Below are 19,833 nucleotides of genomic sequence, written 5' to 3'. Positions count from 1 at the left end.
GTAATTGCTCAGGGTTTTGATGGGGCACCGGGAGCCTCCCAACTAGGAGAGGCTATGTGTAAAGTTTGGTCTTGATCCTGCAAACTTCCAAGGGTTTATTTGTGCCACCCTGTTTTTGGTGCACACCGGGATTAAACTCCTTGTAGCCCCTGCTGCGATGTAATGAATGGGTGAAACAGTGCTACTGCTCGGGCGGGAGGATTGCAGAGGGACAAGGAGCAGGGGGATGGGTCAGATTAGGCACAGTAGCTTAATAAACTATGCACAATAGCTTATTATCCTTGTCGTGTAGCGGGGCATCGTGGACTATTTCAAAAATAAGCTACTATGAGTAGCTCATGAAGCCGCCATGGCTTGAAGTGATGTCCACAAGTGCAGCCATAGAGGCCCTATTAACACTATAAACTGACATCAGTCACTAATTGTAAGGGCGTAAACCTGGGGTACTGTAGCTCAGTCCCTCCCCCAAACTACAATTCCAATGGTTACCTGGGAAGAGGGAAGCGTGCAAAATTAGCTTAACAGTGCAATCCTATACATGTTTACTCAGACACATGTCCCACTGAATTCAGTGAGGCTTACTTCCAGGTAAGTGGGTACAGGATTGCAACTTAAGTCCATTTATTTTATTAAAGTATTTCTATGCCACTTTTCAGTCCATAGACTCTCTGATGTGAATATACCCTTAGATTCTCTCCTACCACATACACATGCTAGCAATATAGCAATACAGATATAATCTTAATCAGTCATGAAAGCACAAAGCAAACTATAAAGCCAAGATAACTTTAAAGCAAAGGAACGGATATGGAAGCAACTGTGCCCATGATTACAGTCCCAAAAAAGGGCAGGGGACACGTCAGCAAAAGCAGGGCAATACATACTGTTTCCGGAGGTCTGACAATTTAGCAGTCAGAGCAGAGATTTCTCCCAGGGACCGCAAAATGTCATCTCGCTCTTTGGGGTCGTCACAGAGTTCTGCGATTTTCCTGGCTTCAGCCATAATGCCTCGAATGTGTTCTTCTCCTTCAGTGCCCCCATTAGGATCTGCTAGCCAGCTCTTGATATAAAGAAAGATACATCAATACATAACTTACCGAATGATTTACAGTATTTGACTCTTCTACAGTCAAACAGGATATATTCCGAAAGGTTCTCAATACTCCTCAAATGTAGCTAAACCATAGACAAGGCCAGTCCATTTTTACATGGGCCAACAAAGGTCTTTCTAAGGATTCATTTGGTTAATTTGAAATGAACAAACATTATTCTTTTTTTTAAGTAATTTCAAACTACATTTTGAGAAGAAATGGAACAGTAAATAAGATTCACAAACCACTTAAGCTGGAGTACTTTTCTTGAAAGATACGAACACATGCTTGAAAGTCACACCAATGGTGGGAGTCTTCAGCCATGTCAGAACACACACAGCCCTTTGTTTCCTCTATTTTCAAGAGAAGACATGTGAACTATGAGCCTAAGATGAGCCATGGTGGATCAGACCAGGCGTCTATCTAGTCCAGCATTCTGTTCTCACAGCAGCCAACCAAATGCCCCTACGCAAAACATAAGCACAACAGCAGCTTTCTGCTTGGGCTCCCCAGGAACCGATATTCAGAGTCAATATGCCTTTGATACTAGAAGTTACATGCAGCCATCATGACTAGTAAGCATTGATAGCGTCTATGAATTCATCCCCTTTTAAAGCCATCGAAGCTGGTGGCCATTACCAGGTCTTCTGGTAGCAAGTTTAACTATGCACTGTGTGAAGAAGTACTTTATTGCATTGTACTGCATTTCCTACCATTCTGCTTCACTGAATGGCCCCAGGTCTGTGACAGAGGCAGAACACTTCATCTTGTCCCCTTTCTCCAAATCATGCAAAATGCTATACACCTCTACCATGTTTCCCTTTACTTGCCTTTTTTCTAAGCTAAAAAGCCCCAAATGTTGTAGTCTTTGCTCATAAAGGAGTTGCTCCAGCCTCCATTTTGGTTGCCCATTTCTGCACCTTTTCAAGTGCTAAAATATTCTTCTTGTGGTGTGGTGAACAGATCTGTGCACAGTATTCAAAGTGTGGTCACGCCATAGATTTGTATAAAGGTGTTAACGAGACTGGCAGTTTTATTTTCCATTCCTTTTCTAATAATTCCCAACATGGAATTTACCATTTTCATAGCAACCATACATTGGTCAACATTTGCATGCCCACTACAAGATCTTTCCTAGTTAATCACTGCTAACTCAGACCTCATCAGCATATATGTGAAGTTTTTGCCTCAATGTGTTGTAAGCAAATGTAAAGTGATGCACATTTGCCATTTTAATGCCCCTTTTCCCAGTTAGAAGAGATTCTTTTGGAGCACTCTGCAGTCCCTTTTTTTTTTTTAAACCCCCCCCCCCCCCTTTGGTATCATCAGCAAACTTGGCCATTTCATTGCTCATTCCTAACTACAGATAGTTTATGAAAAAGTTTAAAAGCACCAGTCCCAATTCAGATCCTTGGATGATTCCACTGTTTACATCCCCCTCCATTGTGAGAACTGGCCATTTATTCCTGCTCTCTGCTTTCTCTTTTTCAACCTCTTACCAATCCATAAGAGGACCTGTCTTCTTATCCCATTACTGTTAAGTTTCCTCAAGAGTCTTTGGAGAAGGACTCTGTCAGAAGCCTCTTTAAAGTTCAAGTAAATTATGTTGACCAGATCACCCCATCCCCATGCTTGTTGACACCTTCAAAGAATTCCAAAAGGTTGTCATGGGCACTCTCACAAAATGGGTGCCATGGGGGGGCATCCTCAGTCATAAAATGGCTGCCAACGATGGGCATGGTCAATCACAAATTTCCCAGAAGTCAAAATAGTTCAGTAGAACTAAGAAGGATCATTTCATCCCTTCTTCATAACAGCACTGCATATACCTGAGCAGAATCGATTTTCTTCGCAATTGCCTGCTTTGAGTTGGTCATGGCGTCCAGCTTGCGAGCAGCATTTTCCACTTTTGCGGTTAGTAAATCCAAACCTTGGGACACTTGCTGAGCCTTCTGCATGGCTAGCGGAGTAGCACCTTGTCCTCTGTTCAGAAGCGGGAATACATAAATCCTTACATACTCTTGCAATTATAGCCTATTTGCTTGAACCCCTATAATTTGGTAGGAACCACTGATCTATACAGGAGAAAGTACTGTGGAATGTAAACAAGAACTGTTGAGATACGGCAAATTGCACCCCCACCCCAGATACTGGTGACCTCAATGCCTGGGGCAGGGGACCAGTTTTACTCCCATTCGAGCCACCTTTCCAACTACAGTCCCATCATTTGGGAGTGATTCAGTAAATAATAAGCATGCATTATAGTTGTTTTCCTAAGAGAACCCAGCTACAAGGAAATTGTCACATTTGAACAAGACAAGATACATGGTAAGATGTGTTTTCTGTGCAGGACTACAGGGTGTTGTCACACATTGCTGTTTAATAAACTGCTGATTAATAAAGCAGTCTGGGAAGGCTACCCATATATCGCCAATAAACCTCACATTCAAAATGTAACGTTTCAAGCCAACTGACATGCTTGATTGGAAGGCAACGTCTGAAGGCTCCATGACCCATTCTCCAACCCACCAGTTTTGAAAAGGTAAGCATCTCTTCCGAAGCAGTAAAAAAGTACAAATGGGCCTCCACAAACCCACTCACCAGCTCATCAATGGCAAGTTCCTCTCCCCACACCCTCTTAGTTAGGGGACCTGCTCAGCATATTAGAACTCCCGCCCTACACTCAAGAGAGGGAAGTTTTCATCTCTCAAACCACAGTCAGCTTTGACGCATGCATCACCTGTGAACCATTTCCTTACAGCTGGATTCTTTGAGGAAAATAAGTATGTTCCTGCTGCTTCTGCCAGCTCCAAAGCTCGTAACAATAAAAGCCCACTTTGCTCTTTAATAACAGTACAAGTCCTCCCTGGTCTTTCCTGAGTTCTCTAGCATGCATAAAGGACTTGGGGGAGGAGAGGATTCAATGGCAACTACAAATTACAGATAGCTAACAAGTCAACTTTTGTGGACCCCTGAGTATAGATACCTGTGAAACCCAGTACAGAAGGGCCTTTAAATGGGGAATTAGCTGAGCACTAGCAAGAGGGTCTGATTTTAAATGGGGCACATGCACAATTACGCCATTTATCCTCCCCCCCCCCATAGTCTTTTGAAGTGGAAGGATGTGCACATATGCACTTCCCTTTGTAAAAAAAAAAAATGGAAAAAGTCTGTGTTCCTTTAAATCGGCCTTCCCCAACCTGCTGCTCCCCAGATGGTTTGGACTTCAACTCTCATCAGCCCCAGCCAGCATGGCCAATGGTCAGGAATGCTGAGAGTTGTATTCCAAAACATTGGAGGACACAAGGCTGCTTTAAATGAATGAGAAACAATGCACACTGGAATCTGCATTAACAAGATAGGGCCTTTCTCTTAACTACAAGAAATGCTGATGCAACAGTACACAGGGTTACGTGTTTAAGGCTGCTCAATATTCTAATGTGCACACTCGCTTATGCATATAGGTTACCTAAAGGTGGGTGTGGGGGGATCACACTAATAAAAAGAAAAGAAAACTTTGGCAAGAGCAAACAGCATGAATTTAATTACAGAAGTTCTCCATGAAAATTTGGAAGGCAGATGGAACAAAACACAAGGCAGAGACAACCAAGAGAAAAAAATTATGTCCACCACTATGAGCAGATTGTTGTACCAATGTATATAATTACTCATCTGTGTTGCATTTTGGAAAATGCCTTACCTTAGACAAGCAGGATTGCTATTTGTTAAACACAAGGTCAAACGTATTTAGTAGCAAGATGTTATTTACCTAGCTCGAAAGTCAGCTACTTGATCAGTCAATTGGCCTAGCATTTTACAGGTTCCTAGAATTTCTCTGCGTTCTTTCCCTGCACACAGCTCTCCAACTTTTCCTGCTTCATCCAAGATCTGCCTTATGGCTTGTTCACCTGAGTCTCCTAGGAAGCAAGAATGTGTGAATACAGACAATGTGACTCATACATTTTTTATTCACAGGAAATTGCTCATCCTATCAGAAGCTATACATATTCAACGAAGGAAGAAAAGAAAGAACATTTACTGAATGTGCTCTGTGGGAAATATAATCTATCATAATAGAACATCATTCCTGCAGCAGGATAATGTTTTTCTAGTAATAGGCATATCAGTTCATGGGATTAGGCATGATGCATGTCACTGGAAGTCAATTAATTTCAATATTAAGGTAGAAAATTATATCCTAAGAGATACAATTCAGTGTGATTTTTCTTTAAAACTATTCTTGCTTTTGCATAATTTTAGACAATGAGAGACACTTAAAAAAAGCTTTCCATGAATTTCTGTTCTTCAGCACCTTCAGAATGCAGTTTTCACATCTGGGATAGTGCTACCTCCTAGTTGGAAGAATTCCACTCCCTCCCCAAATGAGCAGAAAAACTCTCACTTGCTTTAATAGTGGACTCAAGCAGTTAGTGCTGGCAGGACTGCACCCCAAACAGCACCACTGAGAAATAAGAGATGAAGGCATAAAGGAGTCCTTCCAGTCGGGTGGCTGTGGGAACACTGGTCCAATATGCCAGAGGCAGTGGAGGCTAGTGGCTCCAATGGCAGTGGGGTGGTTCATCCAGTCTGGGTTTCGGTCAGAACTCTAAAGGAGCTATCCAAGGTGCTAACCCAGACTGGATTCAACACCCCACTGATATCAGAGCCACCAGCCTCCAGTGGCCAAGGGATTGTTTCCATTTGACAGTTCTCTTGGCTTGGAAAGAGATCAACCACTGGACCTATCACCCTGAGGATGGGTGTCACCAGTTCCGGGGTCTGGAATCGGGAACCTTTGATTCTGTATGCGGTTGCCCCATGTGGCAAGCTAACGGTACAGTAACCTGGAACATCTTCCTGCCTGAGCCACAAGGTCTTCCAGACACTGGTGTCTTTCTGTGCATTCCTGGCTCTGGCTCCCCAGCTTGATCCCTCAGCAATTACTCCCTGGCTCAACTCCTGGCTCACCTCTCACAGTGTCACCTAGGTCCTCTCCCTTCACAATCTACAAACTCCAGGAAACAAAGCTTCAGGCCAACACTACTTTATTAGTTAAGGACTAGCTTCTTTACAAATGCAGATGCTAGGAAACTCTCAGGCTGCATAGAACCAGGTAATCCACACATCTATGAGTATCAGTAGAGGATATGGAAGTGGAAGTTAGAGAAGTTGCCAGCAGTCTGGGCATGAACTTCATGGCCAGACTTGCTTCACAGGGATGCCCCTCCCTTAGGGTGGCTCTCTCCTACATTGGCTTCCACGAGTGGCCAACCTGGCAGAGCGTCTGAGCCTGTCCCTAACTTTTCCCACTTCACTCTGCGACGGACCCCAGCATCTCTCAAGTCACGCCCCTTGCCCTCCTCCTCCTCCGAAACTTGAGTTCTCATGGTGGAGGAATGGAGGAGCAGTTCAGCCTGGGCCATCTGTATGTCATGGACTTGGGAAGAAAATCTCACCATATCTGGGCTCACTAGGGAGGGTGCCTCCTTCTGTTCATTCTGAATCTGAGCTGCCAGACATCTCCACACACTCATATTCATTCTTGACATCCAGTTGCCTACAGCTCAGCCTTGGTACAATGGGATTAATTTGAATACGTTTATCAAATTAGCAGTGTTCTAGAAAGCTTGTGGCTCAATCACCATTAAAAGATCAGGGGGACATAGCATTAGTACTGGGCCCAAGTATACATTTTATTCCACACCTATTTATTTTAGCAAAAACGTGAAAAAGTTTGCATAATAGAGAAGTCCTGTCCAAATCATTTTTGGATATCCTGTCCAAATCATTTTTTTTAGTTTAGATATCAGAACCTGGAAGGGAAAATCAACATGATTCTTCAAAACCCAAAGCCAAGAGTGTTCTGTGGAGTTTAGTGAGAGCACTAACTACACATGGCATGTTTTATAGGTTTTCTGATAGATTTCAGCGAGGAAAACACAGATATAAAATCTGATCAACACTCATGAGAGCCAACATAATCAAGTCAATGCAGATGCAGAGCCAGCATTACATTTTATCAGTTACAGTGTTCCACTCTTGTATGTTTATTTTAATGTAAGACATGTTTTGTAACATCAGAGCAATTCTAGTATGGTAATACATATGCAACATCCTTCTAAGAAGAATAGCAATACCAGAATACTAATTTAGGAAGCTTCTGAACTAAATAATTTGGATGACTTGATAAAATAAGCAACGCTTTGCAAACCACTTAACACAGAATCAATTTGCTTCACAAAGCATTAATATTTGAAAGGCTAGTGTATGAAAGCTTCCATTTAAAGCACCACGTTAAAGGTAACTCATAGCTATGTGTATGCTGTAATTGAGCAATCACACCATATTAGCATGGCATTTGATAGCAAGCACATAATTCAGCATCTCAACCATCTCAGCTTTCATTCTGACAATAAATCTTTTAAAAGCCTCCAGGCCCTTGGGGCTTTGAAGATGAGCTTGAGATAATGCCAGTTAATCACAAACGTTGGGGGAAGGGATGGGGCTAAGCAAGACTTATAGGAAGCTGCCTTATTGGTCCATTTGCCGACACTGGCTGGCAGCAATGGCTCTCCAGGGTTTCAGGCAGGATTCCCTACTAACCCCACCTGGAGATGCCAGGGACTGAAGGGGGAACCTTCTGCTTACAGAGCATGTGCTCTGCCACTGAGTTAGTCGCTACCCCTGGAATGGAGCTTCAGTCCCCTGGATAGATCTTTGCCCCTCTCAACTATTTATAAAAGCAAAATGAATTATGCTAGATAAAAATGTGCTTTATTTATGTGAGTTTAGGCTTGCCAGGTCTCCAGGCCTCACCCCGAGTCTCTGGGCGGAAAGGAAGCAGCTGAAATCTCCAGGCGAGAGCTCTCTTCTGGCTGCGGGTTGTTTTCCCAAGCAGGAGGAGGAGGAGACACCACTGCACCTGAAGAGGAAAGGGCAGGAGGCCCGCACAAGTGGTGGCTCCTCTCCATCCTCCTCATTCTCCTGTATGGTCCCTTCAGACAGTATCCGCAGCATGTACCCTCCTCTTGGTCCTGGGGAGGGCGACTCGAGATTCTTGGGTTGGCCTGGTGGGTATTATGGCGGGGCAGAGTGAGAAGGAAAGAGAGAGAGACTGAGGAAACAAAAGAACGGGGAAGGGGTGAAAGTAGGAAAGAGGGAGAAAAAGGCAAGAGTGTGAGGAACAAAAGGGGGGAAGACAGACGAGAGAAGGGGTGAAAGTAGGAGAGAGGGAGAAAAAGGCAGGAGTGTGAGGAACAAAAGGGGGGAAGACAGACGAGAGAGAGAAAATGGCCAGGAGGAGGCCAAGGAAGGCGACACTCCAGAGATCATTTTGAGAGACAGCTGAGCCCCAGAGCTTGTTTTTTCAGGGACTAAGCTGAGCACATAATCATCATAATTGTGACAGAATACACACTGGCATGATTTGCTAGTGTGTGCCAACTAGTGCTTTTAAATTACGGGATATATACAGCAATCCTATGTAGGTCTACTCAGAAGTAAGTCCCACTGAATTCAATGGGACTTACGCCCATGTAAGCGTGTGAATGTGTGTGAGAAATGGGTTTTTGTGCTAGAAACTGCTTTATCCCTGTCGTTGCTTTGGATACATTTGCAGGGTAGAGGAGGGGATGGTGGGTTGAACCGTTTGTAAATTTGGGCCTGGAATCCATTTTGTTTTACTATATAATGCATCTGAGTCACATTGTGAACATATAGTTTTAAAAATCCTTTCTTTCCTTTTGGTGGTGCAAGTTAACACATATTCCTGGCTAAATTCCTCCTGTTTAATGTTTGCTGGGCCACACTTTAAAAAAAAAAACCACCTGTGGTTATGTAACCCAAACTCTCACACTTACAGTTATTGACTCTTAACTGCCTGCTGCCTCAGTTTGCTTGTGTGTGAAATGAGTTTCATGGTCTCCCATCTCCCTTTAATTTAAATCCTGGAGAAGTGGGATCTACAAATGCCTTTCTCTGTGTTGTGCCATACTCTGGATAAATTGGAGTGTTTTTTTAAGCCACTTAAAAAAAGCCTGCTCTCTGTTGGTTCTGTGAACTTAGATGCTGCAATTATGTAACCCAAACTCACACTCTCTGTTGCAGTCATTGACTTTAATTGCCTGCTACCTCAGTTTGCCTGTGTGTGAAATGGGTTTCTTCCTCCCCCACCCCACCCCGTTGCTTTGGTGGGTTGAACTATGTGGCAAAAAGCTTGTGTGTAGCAAAATAAGTGCCCTTGGGTCCAACTCTGGTGACCCCCCGTGACATCACTGGGGCCCCCTGTGACATCACATACACACCACCCCAATGACATCACCATTGGCCATCCCTAGATCTCAGGTTTGGCTCCTGAAACCTCAGGCCCTGGGATGTTCCAGACTTGGTAACCCTATGCAGGTTACATAATTCAGGTTTTCTTGGTACAGATTTTTTTGTTTTCCTACTGCATACTACACATAACTTTCCACGTAAAGGTGTGTCCAGTTTTGATCATCATCAGCAAAGACTTCAATGTTACCTGCCGGAGCACTGGGGTCCCTAAGCCAGCCCTTGGCCTGGTTCATCTTGGAATCTATTAAGGCCAATGCTCTCTTCATGGCTTCTGTGTCCTTTATACAAAGAAAAAAATGAATTTATCCCAATCATGTACTACCAAATTCAGATTTTGACAGCAAAACACAAAACTAAGCACAATCTTCTTGTATTAAAAACAATTCATAGAAGTATCAGCAGCTTAATGTTAAATATCAGACACATTCTTGTCACTCAAAATGCAGAAGTTGTAACATGCATTGCTTTAGGGTTGCACTCTCCATTTTTCTCTGCCCATTTGCCATTAGGGTTCCTATTTACGGTAATCTAATGCATAGGAGAGTGGGGAAGAGGCAGATGCAGCTCCATGTCAATTCATTATAAACAGTACCTCCAGAATATCAGCTTTCCTACATGCCCAAAGTTTTCTGTTCCTTGTGCCCCAGTGAGAGAATAATGACTACGCAAAGTCAGCAGTATGGTGGGTGCTACAAGCAACAATAGCCAGAACTGCAGCTTCTCCGTTCAGACCATATTCGTCTGACTACAAGATGCTGAGGACAAAAACAGGGAATGGCCTTTGCCTTAAACTTCTCAGGAGTACCCAGCTGAAGACCAAAGGGCAGCTGAGCAAGATAGACAGGTGGTCTAACCCAGCAAAGAATTCATGTGTGAGGCCCTTTTTCACTCTGCCTTTTGACTCCAAAGCAGCCCTCAAGGCAGCTTACAGTTTACATAAGTGGTACGATTAGCATTAAGGCAAACAGATAAAATCAGGCCAAGCAGCATAATGAAACAAGAATCACATTGGGATTAAAACAGCAATTCGGCTAAGACCTTCAAATGCTGGCTGAAAAAAGAAATTCCCTTAAGTACCCCAGCTGCAGGCTCTGTAGGGTGTTAAACCCAAGATTTCAAAGACCCACATTTTATACCAGCTGAAGTTTCCATACGATTTTCAAAAGCAGCCCTATGTAGCACAATTTGCAGTGATCCACAGGAGAGGTTACAGAGAAACATATGCTGGTAGGCAGATCCCCATTCTAAAAGAGGCGTGAGCAGCTCAAGATTTAGATGGAGCTGACGAAAGCTGCTCCTGGCCATAGATGTTACCCGGGCTTCCAGAAGTAAAACTGGTTCCAGGAGTAACCTCTAGCGGCAAAACTGCTCTTTAAAGGAAGTGTAATCTCATCCAGAGCAGGTACACCATACCTTCCCAAATCATGTGGACCCCCAACCACCATCTCCATTTTATTTGGACCCAGATTCAGTTTGTTCCAGGCACCTGTCAAGAATATCCACTGTGACATCTGCCTCAGATGGCAAAAGGAAATAGCCCTGGATGTCATCAGCGTACTGACGGCTCCTCACTCCAAACTCCTGGATGACTCCACCCAATCATTTCATGTAGGATGTTAAACAACACAGAACAGATAAGATCTAAGCTTATGGAACCCCACAAATAAATTTTCTCAAGGAGCTGCCCTGCTCTGAGTTTGCCTATTAGGCAGGAGTAGGGCCAAAGCAAAGCAGCTCCCTTATACTCCCTTCAGGCAACCCAGGACACCATTATCGATAGTATCAAAAGCTGCTGAGAGATCTACCATGATAAACAGGGTCCCCCCACATCTTAGGTCACCTCCTAAGGTCAACCTGAATTTCAGTCCCAAAGATGGATCAGAAGCCAAACTGTTAATATCTATGTCAGCCTTCCCCAACTAGGTGCCCTCCAGATATGTTGGACTACAATGATCTACAGAAGAACACTGTAGAATACCTTATTAACCATTACCACCAGTGTTTCCTGAAAAACAGTACATGAGGGAATTTAGGAGAAATAAATTCTGAATGCCAAGAAGAGACAGTGTGGAGAAGGAAGTTCTATGCAGTGCCCTATATCTCTGTTCCTTCAATAGCTCTTGCCAGAACAACCCCAGAATATAGGCAAGTGGCTACTTAGGAGCTCACTCTGTTTCCCAGCATAGCCCCCAATACCAAGCCCCCCCCCGACTCTTAGGATGCACCTCAGATGCTTTCTACTACATGAGCCAAGTCCAAAGGGCTCTTTAGTTCCTTCCACCCTCCACTGTGAACAGGGCAATAGAGCTGGGGTCCCCAACCTTTTTTGGACCCATGGGCACATTTTGAAATTTGAGAAACTGCTGTGGACACCACCACAAAATGGCTCCCATGGAGGAGTCACACAATGGCTGCTGTGAGGGCCTGGCAGTCAAAAGTGAACTAAAGAGGTGCTGGTGGGGAGAGAAATAGCAAAGCTAGAAGCTGAGAGGAAGGGGGAAATAGCAAAGCAAAGGGGTAGAGGGGAGAAAAAGAGCAAGGCTAGAGGATAGGAGGGGGGAGAAACAGCAAGGTAAAGAGGTGGTGGAGGAGAGAAATAGAAAGGCTCGCAGCTGGGAGTGGGGAGAAACAGCAAGATGAAGGGATGAGTGGGAGAGAAAGAGCAAGGGTAGGGGCTAGGAAGCGAGAGAAAGGAGAAGGCTAGGGCCAGGGAAGGGAAAGAAATAGTGAGGAAACGGGGTGGGGAAGAGAAACTGCAAAGCCAGAGGCTGGGAGTAGAGAGACAGAGAGCAAAGGGCAACAGTCTGCAGGGACAGAAGAAGGTTGGGTGGGGCCAAGAAGCAACTCTTTCCTTTTCTTCCTGCCTGCTGAACAGCTGATCAGTGGCAGGTTCAGGAACAGGAAGGAGAACCTGGTGCCCTAAGGTTTTTCAAGTTTTTTAATTAAAAATAAAATTTTGAAGGGGGCAGGGAATGAAGAGCTTCGTGGGTGTCATTGGAGGTGCCTGTGGGCACCGCAATGAGGATCCCTGCAACAGAGGCTGCATCTGGCCCTTATGCAACTTAGCTGTTTGGTGGTGAGTAGGTTGAGGTTCACAGGGGATAGTGGTGGTTAAGAGTCCCCAGCCTGTTTCTGGGGTAAGTGGCTGAAATGAATAATAAGGAATTTGATAAAGCCAGTGTTTTTTCTCATTGGGATGGGGAAGAGGTTAAAGAACCCCTTCCCTGACTCAGTCAGCAGGCAAAGCTGATGTTATTGATTCTTCAGCCCTCACTCAATGCAAAATATGGCCTCTATTAAGAAGTTTACTTGACAGCAAAGCTCCAGTACCTATGAAGCAATATAGTCTGGAGAGTCTGAGCCATCCATATCTGCATTTCATGACCAAAGAAGGCAATGGTGGAAGGAACACACCAAGTCCAACTTTCTGGCATAACTACTAACTTAGTCACTATGCATATGCTCCAGTACTTTGAGGTACCAAAACATTAAGAGCCATCCCCTATTCTCCAGGCTTAAACAGGAAAGACTGCAAGTCAAAGCACTTGCAATACATGACACAGCATTCAAATGGTTACATGTTATAAGCACGCTATTTTAATAAGAGGGAAACAAGTATTAATGCAAACCAGTTATTCAATTTGCCACTTCATAACAGTATCAGCATCCTGAGATTTTCAGTGTAGGGGTGATAAGTAGAGCAGAATCAAACATGCAGAAAGAGCACAATCTCGTTCCCCTCAGGACATCTGAAAGCAGATGGGGAACTGCATGTTTTACTGCCCCTCCAGGTCAAAAGCCACACACACACACACACACACACACACACACACAGCACTAGTAAGCCAGGAAGAAGTGTTCCAGGCGAGCCCTCTCCGTGATATGTGAGCTTTACATATAGAAAAGGTATGTAACATGTGGGAATATTCAAACATACCACCTCTCAGAACTGCATTCTGAAATAAACCATCCTAGAAATACCTACCATGTGCTTTTTACATTGACTACAAGTAGAAAATGCCAGCATTCCCTTCCAATGTTCAGGTCTAAACGTCACCACAGCAATGTAAATGTAAATCTGTTAGTTGTCTTGGGGCACTAGTCAGTGGCTAGACAGCCATAGGATTGGTCAGTTCCCCGGAACCAACCTCAGAGCCTGCACTCCGAGGTCAGTTCCCAGAGAACCGACCTGCACCCCATCCTGCAGGGGAAACGACCTGCACCCCCTCATAGGCAGTGCAGATCGGTCCCTGCTCCACACTCCGAAGAGCAGCACAGAGCGGGAGAAACAGGGCGTTCCTGGGGACAGGACAGGGTGGGGAGGGCGAGGGCACTTCCTATGTGTCATCCAGCCTTCCCTACCCTGCGCTCTGAGGTTCCGTAGCTAGACAGCTGATTTCAGCTGTCTAGCCACGAAAGCAGGGCAGCAAGAGTGCAGAGGAGATGTGCTCCCCACCACTCCTCCCGCCCTGCAGTGGATAGGCAGTCGCCCCCAGGTTCGGAGGCAGCTGTCGATCTCCACAGGATTGCTCTCTTTGGCTCAAATATATTTGTGGCATAGTGCTGTCAATGTAAGACTGCTCTTCCATGCTCATTTCCTCATGTGCTCTGTGCTCGTGTCCTGTGCTCATGTTACCTCAGTTATATATATAAATTCCACATTCCAAGGGTTGTTTCTATACCATTATCAGCCACCCCAGAACCCGTAACCAATGCAATGTGGAAGCCAACCATGGAGAAGTGGCTTTGCAGCAGCAACCACGTGAAAATAAATGTCTAAATTGGGACTGACATAACAATCCTAAGTACAGCCCAGAGAATTCTTGCATATAATATTAAAAGCAGAGATGGGCAATGTACATTCTGCAGGCTTGAACATAACCTCCATAGCACTCACAGCCCACAGACTTTTATGCCTTTTGAGAATTCCAATTTTTATTTAAAACTTGCATAGTTTGTACAAGTGCCATGCAAAATTTGAAAATGTGCTTGCAAAAATATTATACAGAGAGGCTTTGAAAAAAAAAAGGCAAGGAGAAGCTAAAATTTGAGTCTCTAACAATTGTGATGTCTAAATCCATAGGCCAGAATCCAGAGAACTTGAACCCAACTCCATACGCCCAAGGCAACTTTAGCTTTTATTTTTATTTTTATTTTATTTATTTATTTCATTTCTATACCGCCCAGTAGCCGAAGCTCTCTGGGCGGTTCAGAAAAATTTCTGTTTCTCAAACAGTGGCCCTCCATGTCACACACCAAACTGTGTTTGAAACCAAAGAGACTTTCATAAATATTTTGTAATATAACGGTCATTCAAAGGGGGTGGGGAAGGCAAGAAGTCCATTGGGCTTGCACCTGTCCCACAGAGAAGTCCAGATCTCTTTCTCCCTCCTCTCCCTGAAGGAACCTCTTTTTTCCAGGGAAAGCCTAAGCCAGAAAGTAACAGGATCGGCAGGAGAAGCCACCACCCGGGGAAGAGGGCATGCCTGCTGCCGCCGCCACTGCTCTCCCTGTGGACTTCTGCTGGGCAGGCTGCCAGTCCCTGCAGGATCAGGCCCCCAGGTACTGAGCCAGCTGTGCTAACTACTTCCACCTGTCCCTTCCTGGAAGGGCTATATAAGCTGGCTGGCTGGCTGAGGTGGCCTAGGAAAGCCAGGATCTGCAGGAGAAGCCACCACCCAGGGAAGTGGGCCCTCCTTCTGCTGCCACCACCACTGCTCTCCCTGTGGACTGCTGCCTGGCAGTATTTGTGAGGGGGATGTATTGTTCTGATTTCTGTTTAACTGTTGGTGGGGGGTGGGTTTTGGGGGGATTCTGTTGTGTTTTTAGGGGTGGATAGCCTGCCTGATAGGTGGGAGCAAGGGGGCATGTGTCCACCTGATGGAGACAGTGGGGGGAGTGTTGAGGGCCAGAATATACAGAGGCTGGGTGGCAGGTGCTGATGGAGCACTCAGGGCAGGCCATGTCAGGTAAGGGGAAAAAGGGGGAGATGTGTAATACTTGTCCCCTGTTCTGGGCCTGTCCAGAGCCAGAGGATGGCTGGGGGAGGCATGACTCCATCTTCTGGCCTTTGTCTGCTGCTCTGCAATGCCACAGAAAACATCTCTCATCCATAACATGATCTGGGATGAGGGTGCAGACCTGGCATGTATTACGGAGACCTGGTTGGCTGAGGCCACTGCCCCAACTCTTGCAGCCATGTGTCCAGATGGATTTTCATATGCAGAGCAGCCAAGGGCTGGGGATCGGGGAGGCGGAATGGCTGTTATCTACCGGCAGTCCTTGGTCTTCACCAGACCCTCTCTCTGGGAGACCAAGGCTGCTGAGTGCACGTACTAGAGGTTGGGCCCGAAGGGCAGTCTGGGGATTCTGCTCGTGTACTGCCCACCCTGCTGTACTACTGACTCCCTGGCCGAGGTGCTTGAGGTGGTCTCTGATGTGTGTGTACAGTCCCCTAACTTACTGGTGTTAGGGGACTTCAATGTACATTCAGAGGCTGTCCTCACGGGGGCACCTCAGGACCTCATGGAGACTATGGCTTCCTGGGAGCTGCACCCTATTCCAACTGAGCCCACCCATGAAGGCGGTCATGCGCGAGACCTTGTGTTTATTTCTGGAGAAGCAGGGAGTGATCTGGAAGTTGGGAGTATATCCACCACTCCCTTGTCATGGTCCAATCACTACCTGATGACATTAGACTTCTCAGTTCCACAACCCCTCCGCAGGGGTGGAGGACCCATTAAAATGGCCCGTCCCAGGCGTCTTATTGATCTGAACAGATTCCTGAACGTGCTTGGGGATTATCTGGCGCACGCAAATGACCACTTGATTGAGACCCTGGTGGGTGGGTGGGTGGATGGAATGCCGCAATCACTGGGGCATTAGATCGGGTGGCTCTGAAACGCCCTCTCCCCCTGAACAGGGCTCGGACTGCACCATGGTTCTCAAGGAGGCAGTGATACGACCACTTTTTAAAAAGCCCTCGTTGGATCTCCAAGTTCTGAACTACTTTCGCCCAGTTTCGAATCTGCCATTTTGGGGCAAGATCATTGAGCAGGTGGTGGCGATGCAGTTGAAGGCACACTTTGAAGAAGCCGATTATCTAGATCCGCTTCAGGCCTGGGCATGGGACAGAAACAGCCTTGGTCGCCTTGGTGGATGATATGAGGAGGGCTTTGGATAGGGGTGAATGCTGCTTCCTCATTCTCCTCAACCTCTCAGCGGCTTTTGATACCATTGACCATGGTATCCTCCTGGACTGCCTGGAGAGGTTGGGTATTGGAGACACTGTATTATGGTGGTTCCGGTCCTTCCTCTCCGGCAGGTACCAGAGGGTAGCACTGGGAGAGGAGGTTTCAGACCCGTGGCTTCTCATGTGTGTGGTGCCACAGAGTTCCATCCTCTCCCCAATTAAAAAATTTAATAAATAAACAAACAAACAAACATGCACTTGGCACAGCAAACAAACAAAAATCAATCCTCCCTCCCAGCCAAGACATTGCTAGCCTTACTAAAGGATGAGAAACACTACTAGTGATTGAACACACAAAACAATCTTCTCTAGATGCTCAAATACTCAATTCAAGAGATCAAGAATTGATAACAATAAAGGCATCTTTCACAGAAATGTTCAGAGTTCTCTTTTTGGCAGCCATCTTTGTTTCTCCCATAATCTGCTCCCTTTTTTTATCCATTCCAATGAAGCTTCTGGGACACCTTTGGAAACCACATCCACTGCAGATGCCCAAAAGGTGTATTTCCCTTTACAGGGGAATTTATCATACCCACATGTGAACAATTTAGGGAGGGAAAACCCCCACCCAGCAGAAAAGTACCAGCCATTTTTAGTACATGGCAGGATTTTTAAAATGCAATGGAAAACCAAGACAAGTTCCTGGAACTCAGGGTATGGATGTACCTGTACACTGTGCATACCGTGTCCAGCACATATGTAATTGGCTTCCTTGGATCATGGCCACTGACAGCCTCATAAGCACTAACTTATTTTTTAAAACAAACAAAATACTATTGCTTTTCATGTGCTATCACTGTATTAACACTATATAGCTTCCTCAATTAAATCAAAATCCACCTACACCTATTTTCTAATTACAAAACTGGTGTTTACAGACATATTTTTTATTTTTTATTCTTATTTATTAAATTTATTAATCGCCCATCTGGCTGGTCACCCAGCCACTCTGGGCGATGTACAACACACCATAAAACAATTTAAAACAATAAAATTCTACTATAAATTTTTTTTTAAAATACCCTAACCCACCCCAAATGCCTGCCTGAACAACCACGTTTTTAATGCACGACGGAAGCTCATTAAAGAGGGGGCATGACGGAGTTCCCTAGGGAGGGAGTTCCACAGAGTGGGGGCCACCACAGAAAAGGCCCTCTCCCTCGTCCCCACCAGTCTAGCTGTCCTGGCTGATGGGACAGAGAGAAGGCCATCAGAGGCTGATCTTGTTAAGCGGCCTGTCTGGTGTTGCTGGAGGCGCTCCTTAAGATAGGCTGGGCCGGAACCATATAGGGTTTTAAAGGTCAAAACCAACACCTTGAATTTGGCCTGGAAAACAACTGGTAACCAGTGCAACTCCTTCAGCACTGGAGTGATGTGATCTCGCCGGCGGCTGCCTTTAATCAGGCGAGCCGCTGCATTCTGTACCAGCTGCAGCTTCCGAACCGTCTTCAAGGGTAACCCCACGTAGAGCGCATTACAGTAGTCTAAATGAGAGGAGACCAGGGCATGTACTACCGATGGGAGCAGATGGTCGGGAAGGAAGGGGCGCAGCCGCCGTATCAGATGGAGTTGATCATACATACAAGTTCTCCCTACTGTAAAGGTGAAATTAAGAAAAACGGTTGCCAAAACATGTCTAACGCATTAACCAAATCTCTTTTGCTTGGGGAGGAAAGCAAAGGCTATCCACATACTTACTCCTGAATGTCAAGATGCTCATAAGCTATAGAAGCAAGAAACATACAGCAAGACTTCAGGTTCACCAGGAAACCTGTCATCATTAAATCCATATTAGCATGCCTTGCGATAGCACAGATGGCTGTCAGCACCTCGCAAACAACTCCACACCTCACAGTCAAGCTGGCAATGCTTTAAGTGGGTTTTAATACCCCTGTCTTCAGAAGTGAGTACAGTGTAACAACCGACACACACAAAAATGCACAGCACACAGTCTGTACACAGCACAACATCCCAGGGCCATGCTTTTCTGTTTTAAGTACAAAGGGTAAAAGGAGTGGATTGTGGAAGAGATCTTACCTTCTAAAAGGTGAAAAAAGAGTAAGAACAGAAAAAACACAGAAAAACAAAAGATGCATAAAAGGAGTCATGATAAGTAGTAAACTATTATTAAACAACAACAGTGATGGGCATAAATAGTACAGATCATGATAGCTTTAGTTCTCAAGCCACAACATAGCCACAGACTCTCCACAACCATCTCTATTTGGGAACGGCTGTGATTTTTCTTTTCTCCCCCTGCCCCCACCCAACCTATTTAGGGCTGTCAGTTGATCGAAGCCAACTAAAATCTCCAGTGATAGCCTATGGATCTTTAAGGGACGCACCCTCCAAAATGTATTGTATTAAGTATTATTTTATCTACACTGCTTGCATCAAAAGAATCCTGTGAAGTTCATTCAGATTTAACTGCATCCCATTGTAGGAATCATGAGAAGACAGCAGGATGCTACCAAGCCAACACCAAACGAAATCACATATACGCCTACATGCTTTGAGAACCTAGCTTTATACAGGGTTCTCAGAATGGGTTTAAGAGCACATCCATTTTCACTGCATCCTGGTTGAGGACACATAACTCAGAAATGTGATAGAGCGAGGTAGGGGAATTCATGGGGGCAGGAGGCAACAGAGTCCCTTGGCATGCTCCTGATTCCTGAACCCATTTTCACCAAGCCACAGCTCCATGGTGGAGCACTGCTCTGCATGCAGAAGGCCCCAAATTGAGCCCCCAGCATCTTATGGCAGGTCCAGGAAAGAATCTGTCTGAAACCAGTTGCTGCCAGCCAGAGTAGACAATATTGAGCTAGATGGACCAATGGTCTGACTGGATCTAAGGCAGCTTCCTACGTTCCTATGAAGAGGGCTGCCATGTCATGCTTGTTTCAATAACTACTTTGGGTTGCCTAGTTGACACTCCAGGGGAGCAGTGTCTACGTTCCTGCAGTCATCCCTACATGTTTTTGAGAAGATACCATCTTATTCTTCAGGGGTTTAAGGAGGAAAAGAGACAACAGAGAAGGCTAAGCATTGTTCAGCTATTGGTGCTTTCCGTGATCTTCCAGCCCTCCTTAGGCTTCCTGAATAACGTGCCTCCTAGCTGGGGGAACCACAACAGAGTTGCAAGGGGGAGACCCT

The 19,833-nt window shown here is 45.3% G+C and overlaps 1 protein-coding gene across 2 annotated transcripts in view; it reads right to left on the bottom strand.

The window, feature by feature from the left end:
* Positions 1 to 19,833, bottom strand: part of VCL (vinculin) — a 117,526-nt gene that overhangs the window by 32,784 nt on the left and 64,909 nt on the right. For both annotated transcript variants that reach the window (XM_084845178.1, XM_084845180.1), the window contains exons 7-10: positions 9,613 to 9,703; positions 4,861 to 5,008; positions 2,921 to 3,074; positions 885 to 1,060 (exon numbers count right to left, since the gene is read on the bottom strand). In XM_084845178.1, coding sequence (XP_084701304.1) covers positions 885 to 1,060; positions 2,921 to 3,074; positions 4,861 to 5,008; positions 9,613 to 9,703 — 569 coding nt within the window. The remainder of the gene's footprint in view (positions 1 to 884; positions 1,061 to 2,920; positions 3,075 to 4,860; positions 5,009 to 9,612; positions 9,704 to 19,833) is intronic.

Source organism: Heloderma suspectum, chromosome 3 (genome assembly GCF_057233095.1).
Source record: "Heloderma suspectum isolate Gila_16-S chromosome 3, 16-S_ref, whole genome shotgun sequence".
Taxonomy (NCBI): Eukaryota; Metazoa; Chordata; class Lepidosauria; order Squamata; family Helodermatidae; genus Heloderma; species Heloderma suspectum.
The sequence above is the reverse complement of the archived record's forward strand: the minus strand, read 5'-3'. Positions and strand labels throughout refer to the sequence as shown.